At 36.5% G+C, this 18,752-nt stretch overlaps 1 protein-coding gene across 1 annotated transcript in view; it reads left to right on the forward strand.

Annotated features, from left to right (window-relative positions):
• CNTNAP2 (contactin associated protein 2) overlaps positions 1-18,752 on the forward strand; it is a 974,788-nt gene that overhangs the window by 406,787 nt on the left and 549,249 nt on the right. Inside the window, exon 4 of the mRNA XM_068395817.1 lies at positions 9,550-9,697. Coding sequence (XP_068251918.1) covers positions 9,550-9,697 — 148 coding nt within the window. The remainder of the gene's footprint in view (positions 1-9,549; positions 9,698-18,752) is intronic.

The raw sequence follows: 18,752 nt of genomic DNA on the forward strand, positions 1-18,752 counted from the left end.
CATATTGTCTCTGTCAGAGGGACAAATATAACTCCTGAAAGAATACAGTTGGAAAAGAGATAACGGGATAAAATTGGATTATTTACTTTAGAACAAAAATAGCACCGTCAGTATCTCGTACTCTATTGTTGTCTCTTTTCATAAGACATTTAACATTTTACTAAATTCCCAGGGTTTCCAATCAGAGATTCCTTCTTACTCTAAACTTTTAATATGGATATCAGGCACCTTCGGCGTGAAGGCCAAGTTGCCATTGCACGTTACCAGAACGGACTGAAGCAGAGACACAGGTATTCTGCAGTCCTTCCAAAACCTTTCTGTCATTTTCACCTTAGTAGAAAAAAAAAATAGAATAAATTATCTGAAAGAAATCCATGAAGAAAGAAGCAACTTGTAAAATATTCTTGTGGGGTTTTTTGGTATCATTTCAAAAGGCCAAGGGGTTAAAACTGTCCTTACTGCCCTAGAAAGGCAAGCAGCTTTTAGATGCTGTCATATATTGTAATGTTGCCTTTGGTGATTCCTTAGTAACATTCCTTTGATGAGTTTGAAAGAATTATTCTGGAAAGTCCTTCACCAAGCATTCATCCTGAGATAAGAATTTTGTGTTTGCTTGTAATTTTTCTTATGATACTCTGCAGCCAGTTCCCGTTTAGCCTTGTACTGAGTTTTAGAAAGGATCCACATGCTTCTCATTGATGTTTCCCATCTTTAGATTTGGGTTAGAGTTTTTTGCTCGTATCCTGGGCCACAGAGCAAAAGGTTCTAAACCTGTGATCCTTCATCAAGAAGAACTTGACTTAAGGTAGTGATTTTCAGAGTATCCTAGTTGTTGTTGGTAACTGCATCAACCTTTGGAGTCCTTGATTTTAGTGCATGCGAAGTATTTTAGATAAGTTATTTTCTTTCCTCTTGACATGTTCAGAGAGTACTGGAGCTACAGCCAGAAACTAAGACATGGATTAGTGTTAGATGGCAATAGTAATAATTTTCCTATTTTTTCTTTTTTTTTTCTCTAGGCATTGTTTGCTAAATCTTGACTTAATATTATACATGTATTTTGTTCCTTTCATAAACACAACTTGGAAGCATACAAAAACAAAACAAAAAGATACAAAATTATATTAAATGCATCCTTTTCAAGTTTCTATCCATTTTAATGAATTTTGTAATGGTTTGATATGTTTTAAGGACAGCTAAAGTCATGTTTAAAGCAAACTTGTTATTATTTTGTTGTTATCCAGTCTTACTTCCCATTGTTGGGAAGCTCATTTGAGTTATGAAGAGCTACAAATGCTATTCACAATTAACTATAATCCCAGCATTAAACAGATACTGTAAGTATACTGGAAAAACATATGATTATTCAATTTTTGTCTTCAAAGTTTGTTTATTTTACCTCAATATTCAATATTAGCTTCAAACTTGAAGCAATTAATACACAATAACCAGACTTTATTCCCCACAGCTTGATTTCAATTGTATTCCTGTAACAAACTATTTCAGATGTGATGTGTTTTGGTTCAGGGTTTCTTGCTCACCAATAGTGTAGGCAGAATTGCAATGATCTGAAAAGTGGTCTTTGGACATTTCTGTGATTTCACATAGGAACGAAAACTACTCATAACTGAGAACAGTTTATCTTAAAAATTGACCGTCCTGATTTCCTTATCACTCAGAAGGAAAGAATATGAAAACAGCAAGTATGGTAATTTTGCTTTAAGTAACAAATTACGATTTTCTATCATGGGAAATGTTGTTTATATTAATATATAACTAATTAAGAGCTCAAAAGCTTTCTTTATTTAGTTGCTCTGTCCCTACTGAATATAGAAGATTCTAAACAGTATTTAAAATAGGTTTTGCCTTTATACTTTTTCCTGTGGGGAGTTTCAGACTCTTATGATCTGATGCACTAAGTGCAGGAGGCGTGGAAGGACATTGCCGAGTTGGTACCTGTCTCTCAGAAGTGCACTTGCTAGTAACTGCCTCAACTTCTTGGGTCACAAAGTTTCATAGAAGTAACCCAGTAGAGTAGTGGAGTTCTGTAGAAGAGACACAAGAAGCTTTGAGACCAGACTGACGTACAAGGAATAAATACTGTTCTGAAAATTACTTAAAAGCTATTTAAAAAGCACCAAAGTGTGTGAAAATTGCCAAGTAGGTCAGTACTGGAGAGGAAAAGAAACCAAGGACTACACTGGGCTCCTCTGTGCCCTTCTTAAAGGGAGCGATCCTGTCACTGGTGAGCTCTGTAGCCCAGCAGCCAGTGACCAGACAGCTCTTGCTGTTATCATTTCAGTAATGATTGCCATTGTGTTTGGTTAGTTTGGAAACACATTCTGCCTGTCTCTCCTTCATTCTACAGAAGATGTAGCAAAAGTAATTTTTGTCTATTAATTTTTGTCTATTAAACCTCACAGTTCCCTGGGAGAAAAGCAGTTTTTATTCTGTCTCTATGACCATTTCACGCTGGTTTTTGTGTTCTTTTTCTTTTAACGTGAATTAGTTACCAGGCAACTTTTGGAACTAAGTTGTTGATTATATTCTCCATTTTGTTGAATATGTTTATATTGTACCCAGGAAAATTTATGTTTTACTGTGTAGCCAGCGAAGAGTGGCAAGGTTTTAATTTAGTTCCTATCTCCCCCTTTGCTTCACTGACCACAAAATGCTCAGATTTCTAATTGAGGCACTCATGTGAATACTTAACGAAGTGCTTAATAAGTATTATTTTATTTTTACAACCCCATGAACCAAATGAATTTTTACTCCCTATTTTATCTGTGGAACTGAGGCAGTGAAAGATTAAGTCAAAACTACCTAATCATTTTGTGTGCCAAGGGAACTATACTAAGTGCCACTGAAAAGTTTTTTGCAACTTACTTGTGTAGCATCACAGGTCTACCCTGTGACCTGAAATGTCTAAGAGTTAAAATCTGTTTAGTTTATTTAAGACTAAGAGCAAGTTAATGATTACTCCCCGAAGTGTTAAGAAATTTTTACTAATGATGCAATCAGTTGATCTTGACAGCAAAGATGTAGCATTATTCAATAGCTGGAAGGTAGCATTTTCACAAATTAAATCTAGGTGTAAATACTGGATCTTAAATCTTGGGAATGAATTGCCAAAGACAAGGATAGACTTTCATCAGCAAAAGTTTCCAAATTAAGCTCATCTGGTTTTGTTGTTGAATGTAGATACGGTTAAAAAACAAAAAAAAACACCCCAAAACCTCAAGGTACTGCAACCTCAGTTGTTTAAGGTATCAGGATGGATAATGACAATTATCTCTTTGGGTATTGTATGAATCTCTGGGGAATAAATAACAGGTAATTATGGAACTAAATGAACATCATAATGTTATTCAGGAATTCATTAAGACTCTGCAGGAAACATTACTTCTAACCTTTCAGTGTTGATTTTATGTAATATTTTTGGTGTATATTTTAGGTTTTAAAAAAAGTTTAAATTTTCGCCATTTTGTGTCATCCTGAAAAAAGCCTACATGGTTTGGCACAGGGGTTGAAATCTCCTTTTCATTATGCAAACCTGAAAATTATCTGCTAACTTTGTGAATAGCAGTATTAGAAGTTTTTCATGTTTGGCGCCCACACCAGAAGGGGATCAGATATTTGGCACATCTCTGGAATATTATGTCCATTGCAGGATGTGGAGAACCACGAGTCTGTTTGCTGTGATGCCATCTGTGATGTCCCATAAAGGAAAAATTTACAGTATCCATATGTTTGTGCGCTCTTGTTCTTGAGTCTAAAGGTATGGGGAATAGGGGGATTAAGTGGGTTTGTGGGGAAAACAAACAACCAAACCCCAGTCTATCCACATGTGCACTCTCAGATGTCCTACCTCCAATATTTATGTGATATAGAGTTAACACAGGATTGCTGGTCTGTCCTGGAAACCAGTCAGTTTCCCTAGCAAAATGCACAGATAGCTCAGTCGTGTTTCTGTGCGTCAAAAGGTATGAACAATTAGATGAGAAAAGCAAATCATTCTTGGGTGTGGGGTGTATGAGCAGGGTGGAGAGGTAGTTGTTTGTTATGGATTTTGGCTTTAGGCTTCTTTACGCAAAGTAAATTAAAGAAAGATGATATCCTACAATAGTGCCGGAGGAGAAGAGAGCATTTCACTTGCATCCAATTAAAATTAATCATGTTCTGGAAACTGGCCGTGCTGGTGTGGGGTTTTTTTTGTTTGTTTTGATTTGTTTGTGTATGGGGTTTGGGGGTTTTGTCGATTTTTTTAAAAAGAAAAACTACAAACATCAATACAGCAAGTTAGAACTCAGTGACAGATTTGACTATGAAACATATAATTGTAATTTTTATTTCATGTATCTGAAATTATATCCAAGGTATCATACCTTGCTTTATGATTCCTCCAGTTCTTCAAGTTTTAAACACTTTTTCTAGGCATCAGTGTACAAAACTGAGATCCGTAGGAGTCATCTCTGAACAGAAGATGGAATTATCCCTTAAAGATTTCTTGAGACTTAAAGATTACTTGAGGCTCCTGTTAAAATAATAAAAACTAAACATTCCTGTAAATGAGATCAAGTTCTTTTTAAGTATAGCAATGGTTAAGCAGGTTATAAAATGTTAGCATGTTATAAAAATCAATAATATTATGTTGCTGAATCATTTGGTTTTGCTGGGAGATCTGAAAGGGTAAAAGGCAACTAATACAGCTTTCAGCATTATTCTGTGGATGGAGTGATAATTACATGATATTATACTTCTAATTGCAATGCATACATGGTTAAAATATTTTTTTAGCATACAAAGCCAGAATCTGGACCTGAAAGTAACCCCCTTGGGAGTCAGTAGAGAATTTAAGGGAGTGATGTGATCAAAAGTATGGTGCTGTTTAAAAACGGCTAGGAAATATTTTCAGCATAGAAAAGATGTGTGTTTAGTTATATTAAAAGCCTGTTACTAGATGGTAATAAGATGTATATTTCTTCTTACATATCATCTTACAAAAACGAAATAATTTCCTTCTCTTCATCAAAGCTTGATTGAAATTGGCCCAGTGAGCTCCAAAGTTAAAAGAGAAGACTGGCAGAGAGAAGGACACATGGGTGCACATACACATATTCGGTACAAGATTGCATATGTGTTGTGCTATTAATAAACCAGTTTTCAGATGTAAAGCAAACATCTATTTCTTCCTGGAAATTAAAACAGAAGAATGATGTAAATGCTGATCATTGCTGGCATGATGGTTTTAAAGGATCTTGAACTGGGACAGTGAGAGCAGAAGTCTCTCAGATACTTCTCTTAATTAACCTGCTGTTCTCATTTCTCTCTTCATTGGAGATTGCACTGGAAATCACTCCAGTCCTTATGTATTAATTTAAGACCCGATTCGAAGTGGGTACTTGGCCAAGTTCCTGGCTTTGAGTATGTGAGTACTTTTTCAGAAATGGGTGCTACTACACTCATAGTATAGGTAACTTGCTTAACTGAGATGTGTGGCTGAGGGGAGGATGTGGGTAACTGTACTGAAACTGGGACATTACCCATATCACTGATAGCGAAATCGAGTTCATATGAGCACAATAACACATAATGTTTACTTTCTCTACACATTGTTAATCCTGAGCTCTTAGGAGCTCAGGTCATTTTATAACCATGAGTCTCAAAGATGAGATTCAGCACCTGTTGTAGATGTCATTTGGGATTCATCATTTGGGATAAGGAAGATACCTTCTATAGCCTTTAATTGCTTTCGGATACTGTTTTGCTATTTAGATACATTACTGTGTGAGATGATTATGAAGGATGCTATGGAAATGTTGGTTTGCCATGAACATCTTTGGTTTGTTTTGGTTGGTTTTAAGGAAAGAGTGGAGCATGCAAGCTGTAGTGTTATGGATTGTGCTGTTCAATAGAGAGAAGGAAGAAATTGTTGTTGAGGCAAAAGACTGCCACTTGCTGTCACCTCTTCTCACTCCACACAGCACTAGGACATGAAAGCACAGGAACACATTAAAACTGAGCTAAAATAGACCAAACCCAAATTTGTTGCTTTCTGACCTATTCCATTTCTTCCATTTGCTATTTTTCTTTCCTTCTGCAACCACTTTTCTTACCAGCTGTTCTTCTTTCCTCTTTTCCCCCCCTTTACTCCTTGAAGTTAATCTCATACCATTTTCCTTTACCCAGTCCTTTTATTCTTGCTGTTTCACTTTACATCATACGTTTGGGCTGGATTTTCATAGGTATGAAATGTTTCAGCAGCAATGAGGTACTTAGAGCTTGACTCAATTTTCTAATGAAGGTAAGGGGTTTATTTTGGGAAATGTTCATGTGGGTGAACGTGAACACTTTTTTGAAACATCTTCATTTCTCTGAAATCTGGATTTCAGTCAGCTTGTGCAGAACCAGTATGTGCTGTGAATTTTTCCAGGGCCCCTGGCTTTGGACTGCCCTGCTGTGCCCAACACCCTTCCACAGCACTGCTGGCCGAGAGCTCCTGGCACCCAGCCTGCTCCGCTCCTCTCCTCGATGGGGCAGTCTCTGGAGAACTCAAAGGAAGAACAAGGTTTTCTGGATTTTCTTTGCTGTGCAGGCAGAGGCCTGACAGCCATAACCAAAACTATCAATTTCTCAAGTCTGCAATCTTTCTAGTTTTCAGAAAAGTGTTTGTTTTGGAATTTTGGGGATTTTCTATAAAATAAAAATGTTAAGGTTTAGCTAGCTCCATGCTTAACTCACCTTGGAATCCCCCAAAAAAACCCAGTTATGTTTCCCACAGTATGTATCTTCTATCTGTCTGGGGATGTTTCCATATTTTATAATACCACGCTTTCATTAACGTGGCTTTTACATGCAAATCCTGTTTCTGATTATAAGAGCCATTTATAGATCTATAATACCATGGAACACAGACTCTGTAGTGTTTTCACTATTCCTGTGTCAAAATAAAGCTAGGAGCCTAGATATGGTTTTTTTTTCCCAAATTGAGATCCATAAATTATTCCCTCCTTTGCTTAAAATGCCAATGGCAAAATATAACTGTCAAGAAGTATAATAGTAAGTATATAATTAATGAAAAAAATTACTAGTAATTAAAGAAAGTTATGAAAAAAAAATTAGTTCTTCCTTTTTTAACTGGATAAGAAATGTCATCCTGCTATTCCATGCATTGCCCTGTTTTTACATCACCCTAGAAACAGCATACATTGAAGTAATTTTAATACTTGTCTCTGAATAAATCATTAATTTGGATGGAGAATTCTTCACCTGAATTAAGAATTAATTTTCTCCTTAAGCAAGTTAGGATCTCCAGTATATATATGATGAATTTTTTGGGTTAAGTGCAGTTTTTTTTCTCTGCTTCACTAAGAGTTGAAAGATTGCAACCATCTTTTTGTTCATTTGGTTGAGTATGTGACCAACATTCTTTCATTCTTTTCCTCTTTGGCTGAAGTATGAAAACTTCCACTTTTGGTCACTCAGTAGTGTTTCTTTTAATTCAGTCTTGAGCCTGTTCAAAAAAAATCTCCTATTATACATGTGGGTCTAAATTATACTTTTAAATCTTATTAAACTGCTTGATAACCTTAGCAAACATGCGGCTTTGAAAATTGGATAAACTCAGTTTTTAATGAGAACCTGCCTTTGTGAGTTGATGTACAATTCCCAGTCAGAAAAGGAGATTTTACAGCAATAGTACATAATTCACAAGCTCCTGTAAATTGATTTTTCAGCCTTCCAGTGATGGATTTTGGCCTGATGTTTGCATTAGCCACAGAGCGTGTATTACTGTACCACATTTATCTAGATGAAGGGTGTATTTAAAAGATATTGTTCTGCTGGACACTAAAGGGAAAGTATTTTAATAATGGGGGATTCTATTGACAGACTGCCCTGTTCTCCATTGACTGTGTTTATGCATTCATCAAGTGCTACTGGATCATACACCAACAGAAACCCTCCAAATATCAAACACTTTCTGGTTTCGGCCCTAAGTCTTTCTGACAAAGGACTGGTAAAGCCCAAGTCAGGACACAAAGTTTGGAGAGCTACAGAAAATCATTCTGATTTTGAGAATCGGTTTTCATCAATCATTTAATCAAATTATATAGCAAATATCACGCCCTCCTATATTTAGCTTCCTTTGCCCCTAATACTTCTAGCAAAATAAACAAACAAACCCCAAAACAAAACAACCAGCAAAAACCTAGATTAAGAGAGTTTTGATAAGATTATGCCAAGCATCACAAAATTAAGACATGTACAAACAGAAATTCCTCCTGAAATACGGAGCGTTACCTTTCATACTCACTAAAATACATATTTTCAAAGGATCAAGTTCTTTATTCCCTCCATGAAGTTATGTGCTTCCTAGAACAGGGCTACGAGAACAGGCAGCCATACAATATGATTTTTTGTCCTCATTCACTGTATACTTTCCTTTGTTGTTAATTGTCCTCTATTCAGCTCAGAAGACAGGACTGTTAATTTCCTTATACACACTTGCCACTCAAATGTGTAAGTGCCTCACAGACATTAATTAATGTACCTTACCAGCTCAGCTATGAAATGAGGTGTGCCATCATCATCATTTAGCACATTAAGAGCTGGTGTACAGAAAAATTGCAGTAAATGTAACCGTTAATATATGTCATCATTTTTGGAGTCCACCAAGGAGGGGATCCTGTGGATCTTCCTTACATTTACTGCCACCCAGATCTGCTGTGCACTGTACAAAATAATTACTCATCGAAGATACCCTTTTGCAATAAGTAGTATCTGGGCATGTAAGTAGGTATTGCTATATCTGTTTGTAAAGGGCCGACTTAAATTTTGTTTCTTTCAAATTTTTGATGACTATATTTGGCATATATATACTATATTCCTTACAGCCCAGTTGTTTCTTTCTTTGGTTTTCATTCCACTATGAGTATTTATTATAGGATTTTATATGGATTTATTCAGATGGCAACTATGTAGGTACTAATTTTTTTTCTCTGTAGCAAAAATATATTTTTTTTTAATGAGGATGTACCAAAATTTCTTATTTTCATAGGCTCTCTAGTAATGGATCACCTTTTCTCTGTTCACTGTTACAAGACACTTAGTTCTATTGAAAATTAGCTATGAAGAGGTGTGAAAGTTCCTCTGAAAATATTGGGAATAAATGAACGATAGTCTTTAACACCTGCCATCAGTGAATGAATGGATTGTCCATAAATTGACAAGACAAAAAAATTAGTCTATTATGTTAACTACTAAGTGATGCAAAATGGATTACTCTCTTACCTAGCAGCAGCTGTTTCATGATTTCAATGTATCTGTTGTGGATGAAGAGGTCTCAGTGCTCCTGTTTTGGTATTCTTGTGAAACTTTGTAAATCAGCTGTTCATTTGGTCACTATCAAAGCAACATTTAAACCAAACTTCAGTGTAACCTGAACACTCAGAGAACTTCACTACCTAGTGTTTTCCTTCGGAACAGAACCTTTATATCATATGAGATAGATGAAATACAACAATTTCTTTTTCTTCTTCTTTCCCTTAGGCGTTTCCTGGAAATACAAACTCTGACAGTGTGGTCCGGCATGATTTACAGCATCCAGTCATTGCTCGCTACGTACGGATAGTTCCTTTGGACTGGAGCGGAGAGGGCCAGATTGGGTTAAGGATTGAAGTCTACGGCTGCTCCTACTGTGAGTTTTCCCATGATCATCCTTTTTCTTCCCCTAAATAAAAACTGTCTTTGGATCTCAGATTAAATCTGAATCTCAGGTACTTTTCTTTAGACAGATTAAGATGTTCCAGGATTGCTATTGCCCAAGGCTTCATGAAATATTCATTGTAACCTTAACTCTGAGTTGCTAGTTTGTCCTTCTCTGGAAGATGCAACATTGGAATTCGCAATAGTGCTTTGAAGTTGCTTCTTTTGATCTTCATGGTTTGTTTTGCAGAAGACTTTGACTACTGTATAGGCTTGAACAGGCCAGTTGAGGAAAAGATAGTATTCAGACAAAGGTCATGTTGAGTCTTGAGGGAATAGTTGTGAAACAGGACATAATTCATTGCCTGGTGCTAGAGATAAAATTAAAGCAAATAAATTAGAGTTCTATCAGAGTAGCTCAGGTTGTCTAAATGTGTGACGTGTTTTACAGAGGTTTTCCCTTTAGTATTTGAATATGACTTTAGAATTTCTTTTGAAACCCAGATGAGCAATGCTCCTGAAGTAAGAGCAGAGCTGATTATGTTTTAAGAAAAGCAAGGGTAGTTTCTAAATGCCCGACTTTGAATTCAATCCAGCCAGCACTTAAAGGAAGTCTACAGACCTGCAGAAAATGAAGTGTCTGATGTCCTATTTCTAAGTACATACTTTTTGTGCAGTATCCTGGCTTTGTTGGTATTTTACCTGGAAGGAATGATTTGAGATTTGTCTTTTAATAACCAGGTGTTAGAATAAGGTAAGGAGCACACATCTGGAAGTCTCATCTGTTGACTTCACTGGGTGACTTAAGGTGTATGGGAGCCCTTTGCCATCCTAAGTAGCACGAAAGAGAAACACCTTGTGATTTCAGTTGTTGTTTTAATTTGGATAGATATCAAAAGGCTATATACTTCCATTTATCACCAATAAGAACCACGAAGAATAGAGTTTTGGTATTATCTTTCCTATTTCCATGCAATGAAGTAAAGCCCTATTTTAAAGCTGATTCTTACTCAAAGTGAAACTGAGCTCTGAAGTTTTAGGTATCGCTGTGATTAGTCAGTACATGACTCTTAATACACAAGTGTTTGCCATCATAGTGCTAAAATATTTTACATGCTCTTTTAAGTATACCAAACACTACAGCGGGTTTAATTTTGCAGCATGGTAAATACTTATTTTTAAGTCTACCTCCTTACTCATAGATCAAATGCAAATTCAGGTGTTTGATACAAGAAACCAATGTCTAGTTTACTGTGAAATATGACTCTCTGTAACAGAGACGATGTAGCAGAATCAAACAATAAAACCCATGGTCTTTGCTGCAATATTTACAGATAAAAGTAGTATTTTTTTGATGAAATGGATAGACAAGATACTGTAGGTACATGACAGGATGCTTTTAGAGGCTTAAAGTAAATGTGAGAAAAAGTAAAACACAGCTTGTTGACAAAATTATTTCAGTTATTTGATGAAAAGTTGCTTGCTTGACAGACTTTTGGAGGAGAATAAAAAGCATCTACCAAGGAAACAATGTTTGGAACTATGAAAATGCTGATAAAATGTGTCTTCATGGGAGAACTGAGGTGGCCAAACTTTGTAATTTTAGGAGAGAATATTGCTGGTCTGGTTGTATTAGAAGTAATTTCAATAATTGTTGTTTTTTTTTTAATATAACATTAATAATAATATTTTACATTTTTTTTGTGTATCGGGACTTCTCTTTCAAAAACCCTCCTAAAATGCAGTGTGGTTTTTACATGCAGGAATTGGGCAGTACCTAAAATGCTATCAGTAGATAGCAGCAGAGCAGTTGAGAAGAAAAACTAAAAATTCACTGTGTTAAGAAAGAGGAAGGCAGCCCCGTGGTATGACTGCTGGAACAAGGGAATAATGTGTACAAATTCCCAAATAGGTGCATCATTGGGAGCCAGGTGTATAATGCTGCATCATTCCACGTAGACATGTCCTTTGGCAGAGGCAAAGTTTTTAACCTTATGATTAGAAGTGCATATATTTGCATATAAATATAAGCAGTGTCATTAACCAGTGTGATTTGCAGATTAATCTTACTGTCGTTGAAGGAACTGGCCATTTAGATAATCAGTAATTTTCAAAGCCTGATTAAAAATTAGTCTTTTAGTCAAATCTGCCCCAAATTTTGGAAAATTTTCCTAAATAAAAAATCTGCCCAATGTATCACAATAATAGTTTATATTTATAGATTCATATTGAGTATATTCTTTCATTTAGATACTTTAGAGAGCACATTTTCAGATACAAAAATCAGGTATTTTCTCACAGTGCAAGCAAGTTTTACTTGGGAAGCCGTACACTTAGTGACTACAAGAACTCTTTCCTTGCACAGTACTGCAACCTAGTCATTACTCTCAGAGTATTAACAAAAATACTGCCTGGTAGTGAACTGCTTATTCAAAAGTCAGGTCGTTAATTGCCATATTTTCTGGTTCCTGTTTTGTTTGGGTATGAATATAAGATACACATTTCATTTTTTTGTACCAGAGGTGAAATCGATGTTCTTCCTTGCCCAGCAAAGTGAAGTAAAAAAAGAGGTGTGATTTCCAGAGAGGAATTAGAGCTCACATCTGTTCCCTGGAGAAGTTTGTAGCATTAACAAATCTTCTTCTTTCAGTTTTGTTTTGTTTTGCTTCAGGTTTGAAATCTGGGCTGTGTTTAGAACTGTACCTTTGTGTTTCCTGTAGATGAGATGTATGGGGTTCTCTTCTAACAGAATTGCTCATAAAAGTCACCAAAAAAGAATCAGGGCCTCACTCTACAACAAGATTCAGAATGAACTTTGTATTTTTATCTGTGAATAAACGGTGGCATGGAATTCAGAAAGGATTTTCATTCTCCATAGAGCAAAGCTGACTATGTCTTATTAAAAAAAATATTAAAATTGGGTAATTAACTTGCTTAATGGCTATGTTAATGGAGGAGTTGCATGAGAAAAACAAGCTTGGAAAACAACAACAAATAGACTATTATGCAACATAAACAACACTTTTTAGTCAATGGGAGTTTCAGCTTTTATTTTAACATGATCTATTTCATACACTGTAACGGGGAAAAGGATCTTTACACTCGCAGTGACATCGTTTATCAAAAAGCAAGTCACAGAGAAGAAAGCATTATAACCAAAGGCAAAATATCCACTGAATCAGTTAAGTCAAAACCGATGGCAGATGTTTATTCGTGCTCTTTTGGAGACAGAGAGCAAAGGCACGTAACATATATCTTCCATCATGTCCACAGTTATGAATTTTTGAGACAGGCAGCAAAGACACGGCATCTGGAGGCTATGTCAACTACAATATAGTGCATTTTACTACTGGTTCGTGAAGATCATAATAAGCTCCTGCAGGATCATTGCCATATGAATAGTTCCCCTAATCTCCATCCCGTGGCAGATGAATGCCTACAGAAATGGCAATAGCAATAGTGTTGCATAGTCTTTGGCTACGCTTGTCAGGATAACTGCTGAGGCCTTCTGGGTGCTCAGATCCTACCAGTGGAAAGCACTTGCTGATACCTTTGTTCACTGATACCTTTGATTTTTTTGATATGGCTGTGTTGATTTTCTGCATGTAAACTGAACATCCGCATCTTTTTGACACAGTTGTACATCTGATAGTAAGAATTTTCAAAGTCCAGATGATTCACTTCTGAAGTGTAGGATATAGTTGAAAAAAATCACGTGGAGATGGCAGAAAGTCGTGCGAATACTCAGTGTACTCAAGGCAAGTACGTGGCAGGAGCAATGGTAAAGCTTCATGAATGGCTTCAAACTGAGCTTTTTTCACTCATTGACCAACTGTTTGCTAACACTTAGGAAGCAGTGGGACTGGGTGAAAGTCACCTGAGCTGTGTCTGAAGGTCTGTTCATTTCAGTTATTAGTTATACTGCTTGTATTGTGCTGTGTCAAAATGGTACTGTTTCGGTTTCCTGACGGGTGACTGATTTTTTAGGGAGGAAGGGAAAAGAAGGAAAAATAATAACCACAGTCCTTAGGGTTTTATGAAATAATGAATGTTTGTGTTGAGAACATTTACTCTCCAGATAGTAGAGTGAACAAAACCTTGGTCATGTAAACATGTTACAGGAACAAAAATCAGGTTTGGAGGTGCTGTTAAGGGATGAGCCAAGTGAATGTTTGCAAGGATTAGGAAGTATTGAAGTGCTAAAAACTATAGGGTGAACAGATCTTTTGGGTAATCGTTGGCGTAGTTAATCCTGTCTGCCTACAGTGACTTTGACTTAAGCCATTGTTTCCTTTGGCAGTTAATTCCACATTCAGCTGTACTCATTGCTAGGAAATTCTCTGTGACACTTATTTGAAATCTCCTTTGCTTGGTTTCGTGCTGTTGGCACTAGCTATCCATCTCTCATTCACTGTCTCACGTGGTTGCTATACGTACGTAATGACAGACCTCCGTCCTGCCCAGAATCATCTATTGTATCAAAACATCAAAGGGACTAATTACAGTAGATGAGAAAGCTGCTATTACTTCCCTTTTGTGGCATCTGATCGAGTTTCACTTGGCCAGATTCAATAGTACACCCTGGACATTTTGTTCCATCAGCAGAGCATTTAAAAAAGAAGAAGAAAAAAAAGTATGAGCCAAAGACCCTTGAACTGCCATTGTTATTGGAACACCCTGTGCTGAATAAAATACAGCTCTATATGTATGTAAATGTATGTAAAAATCATTTAGCAGAGGTCCCTGTGAACTGAGTAGCCTTGCTTGGGACAGTGGATGGGACAGTTAGGAGTTCTGCTGAACATCCAACCTTTTCCCCTGTTCTCTTCAATTTCAGTATTTCCATACTGGGAAGTTCTATACCTATTTAGGTCCGTGTGTTTGATTTTTAGCCATCATCTTCACAGCTCAGCAAATACGAGTCTATTTTGGTAGTAGGTACTACTAAAAATTTAAAACATCGATGTCCTGCATTTTAAAAATATAAAAAAACCCCTTGTGTAGTGAGTTAGAAAACTTACTTCTAAAATAAAAATCAGAAGATTCAGGCTGAAACAGAAAAAATATTTCCAAATACCTTATTGTTTAATTTTAACTCTTTTTTTTTTTTGGAAATGGAATATTTCAGAAAGATTTGACATAAAATGAGTTTGTGGTAAAAAAAAAGTCTTAAGAACATATCTTTATGTTTTATTCTGTATCTTTTCGTTAATCTGATGCAATATGAATTTTTTTCCCCTCAACTTTTTGAAACTGAAAAGTCCATTATTTTTCCATTTCTAGTTGTAATGAGGTGACTGGTAGATATTCTCAAGCACCGTGGCTTTGAGAACTGCAACAACTGTGTGTATTCTTTACAAGTTCATTTGCTAGCTGGCAATGAATGTATAATCAGAGAAAAACAAGTATATTCTGTATGAATACATGCCCCACCAGCTTCTTCGGTTGTATTCTCAGGCAGTTTTTGATTACACTTGAACATTTTTTTAATCATTCAGCATTTCCTTCAGAAGGATGTATGTAGCAGGTTCATTTGAAGAAGCTCTTTTACAAGTTTTTTTTCTGTGTATTGAAGAAAAACTTCTCCCTGCTAAAGAATGTATGGCTAAATATGATAAAAACTTGCAGATTTTGATTAAGGTTTATTAAAGTTAGGTCTGGCTCTTCTCCTGTGGAAAAGAGCAGAATAACATTTTCTAATAGCTTTTCCAGTAATCGCCCACACATCCCACAGAAAAGGTCTTCCATCCAGTGGTCTGGAACCAGTTAATAGGAGGATGGAGATTTTAAAAGTATCCTTAGGATCCGTAAACATCTGAAAAAGTAGAAAATGGAGGTGAAGTTACAGTAGGCTTTTTCAGAAAGTAAGGATTCAGGTAAATACAGTCAAAAGCTTCAGTCTAATCACAATAGTCTCGTCTCTAATGGTTTTTGCCTGAATGAATGCTCGGGATGGTTTTGCCCAGCATTATTTTCTTGCATTCCTGTAAGTGGTGGTTGGTCCATTTGTCCATGATGGTTTATTCACTAGATAAATCAAGTGGGTTTTTTCTCAGGAAACAAAAACTCAGGAGCACGTTCTGCTTCAGACTGAGGGCTTGATCTTTGAGCCTCACTAAGGTCAGAGATGGGAGGTTTTTGCCATCCTGTGGAAACCCAGCTATACTGGATCAATGCACAAGACTCTCAAAAACCGCACTTCACACCTGCTTTTTGCAAATTTGTTCAGATGGTCAAATGATCTCGAGACGATCCACAGCTCTCACCCCCATCAGAAGGCACATGCCTCCTTCCCAGAAGGTGACAGAGCCAATGCCTAGGCTGGGACATGACTGCCCATTCAATGCCTTCTGCTAGTGCAGGGCTGGGAAGAAATGTCATCAGAGATGTCCACAGCATGTACTGATAGGGCAAGGAGGAGGTAGGAGGAATAGAATAGAATGGACTAGAAAACAATAGAATACAATAAAATACAGTAGTTCACTGTGCAGAGACCTACAACGACTATCTAGTCCAACTGACTGACCACCTCAGGCTGACCAAAAGTTAAAGCCACTCCTTGGTGCAGTTATGATGGTGTCAGATGTCTCCTCCAGATAACTCCTCAGTGGAGTTATAATGGCTTCAGTTCTAATGGTGTCAGATGTCACGTAAGCTTTCCTCGGTTGGGTTCTTTGCTGCTCTTCTTTTAGTCTAAGCATTTCTAAGGCTGCCACAAGAGGTTATTAATTCACAAATGGCAAGAAAAGCATCCTGCACAATATGTGTGATAAAATATTAGCTCTATTCAGATGCAGCCCTTTGTACTAGAAGATTTGACAAAATGTTTTAAGCTCCGTGATGCTGAAGCACTTCTCATGTTCTGAGCTGCACAGCAAAACAATGGAATACTGTATATTTTTCTCTTGAATATAGTTCAAGTTATTTTATTATAATTACTTTTGAGTACAGCTTCATCTGGATCTTTAGATGTCTTCATGGATTGCTCATTGAATAGAGAAGATGTACAGAGATCACTTAATAAGCGCCTATTTGTGCTTGGTGCAGATTGAGGTGAAGGAATATCATTTAAACAACAATAGTTCTGATTTTTTAGGAATGTCATTATACATCAGAGATCATTAAAGCCTGTATAGTATCCTCTCTTATAGTGCATGTGGTATTAGTAAAATATATAGCAATGTGAAAAATGAATTTATCTGCATTTTAAAGATTAAGAGTTTATGGGACACTTAGAATTTGTGTATCCTTTAGCAATTCACAGTGAAACTGGGTAAATACTGTATGAAAGCATTTCCTTAAATATGCTCATATGTTTATATGTGTCAATTACATTTGAAATGGTATTTTAACATTTGGGAAATGTTCAGTCAAATAACATTACTGACAAGGTACAAGCTGGAATGACAATCACAAGCAAAGAGTGGAAATTCACATTCAAATTTGGAGGCAATCTTTGACTGTATTTTCACTGCAAATAGAATTCTGCGATCTACATTCTTTAAGAAGAACATAAAGTTATGTTATATGGCCCATAAATATATACATATACACCTGTGTCATGTACTTAGTCTGAGCTGTTTCTAAATAAACAGCCAAGTCATTCCTATACTATCTAGGAATTTAGAAACCAACCTCTTCACAAAAGTGCATAGGAATTTTATAATTTAAGATTATATCTTTAAATAATGAAGAAATCTGAGCAAATTTTTAAAAGCATGTAAGTAATTTGAAAATGGACAAAAAGAGGTAAATTTTTGTACCTTCTTAATTCAGCATATTCATCAGATTTTATCAGTCAGGATTTCATAGTTTCATATTGATTATTGTTAAAAAATAATGAATAGCTTTGTATGGGATGGGATCCTCAGTAGAAACTTTCCTGCATGGTAATGCTTCTATCTTTTAATTCCAGATTGGCAAGGTAATTGGAGTTTAATTCTTTCAATATGGACATGTTCTTTATAGTTTTTTTTTCTCATAGACCATGTGTATTTAATTGTCCTCTTGGCTTTAAATAATTGAAGAACGTGGGAAACTGACTTTCTAAACCCACAGCTGTAAAAACATCTGTAGAGGGACAATAATCTCCTTACCTGAAAAAAATAATTGATTAGCAACAGCTGGAATTTATGTACCAAGCCTACATGCAAGCTTGGTGGTGCCACTTGTGTAGTGATCAGCTTTGGTGATTCGCTTTGTTTAGCAGCAGATGAGTTCCTCTGCTTAAGCTTACTAGCATCGGTAGGAAATATCTTTTGGTTTCTATGACCTTTGGATTAGACCTTTCACTTAAAAAAAAAAAAAAAAAAAAAAAGATAATGAGACCCAGGGTATTTTTGTTAAGTGATAATGAAACATTAGAGAGAGGCAAACTTCCAGTAAGCAGGTACTGGTCAGAGAAGGTAGTTGCTCATTTTCTTTAAGGTGGGAGAATGTTTTTGTAGCTGTTTGTGGCCGAGGATGTTGGCGACAGTGTGATCTGAGAAAAGCCTGTGGAGCTGCAGTGCATACTGAAAGGGAAACAGGTAATGGGGATTTACGGTCATCAATTCAGCTGAGTTCTCCTGCGGTACTGGTGAGTCATGACTTAAATTCATTCAGCTTATTGATGTCTTACAGTAAATGGTTGTTAAACTGAGGCGACAGTTCTAATAAACATCTTCAGTACCACCCTTTTATTGACTGCTCTGCTAGAAGAGTCAAGAGGAACCTAGTAAACTCTGTCTTTCAGCTGTTTATCATTGCAGCCTTTCTCTTGCTGACCTATTTTTCTCTCCCCTCCATTGTCAGTTCTTTTCTCCAAAAGTCCCTCCTGTGACTGCTCTCTCATTGCTTTAAATGTGTGTAGTTTCCCAATTCCACTCCATCCTTGTCTGATTTTTCAAAAGCGCAGTGTGAGAAAAAAAAAAAGGGGGGATGTTCAGGATTGTTCTCTGAATTTTGGATGACAGCAGAAATGCACAACCCCTTTTGTGCACTTAGATAATGACTGTGTGGCCACTTGGGAGCAGGAATGAATTGTCTGGCAGTCCTCACCTCTGGAA

Source organism: Nyctibius grandis, chromosome 3, assembly GCF_013368605.1.
Source record: "Nyctibius grandis isolate bNycGra1 chromosome 3, bNycGra1.pri, whole genome shotgun sequence".
In the NCBI taxonomy this organism is placed as follows: domain Eukaryota; kingdom Metazoa; phylum Chordata; class Aves; order Nyctibiiformes; family Nyctibiidae; genus Nyctibius; species Nyctibius grandis.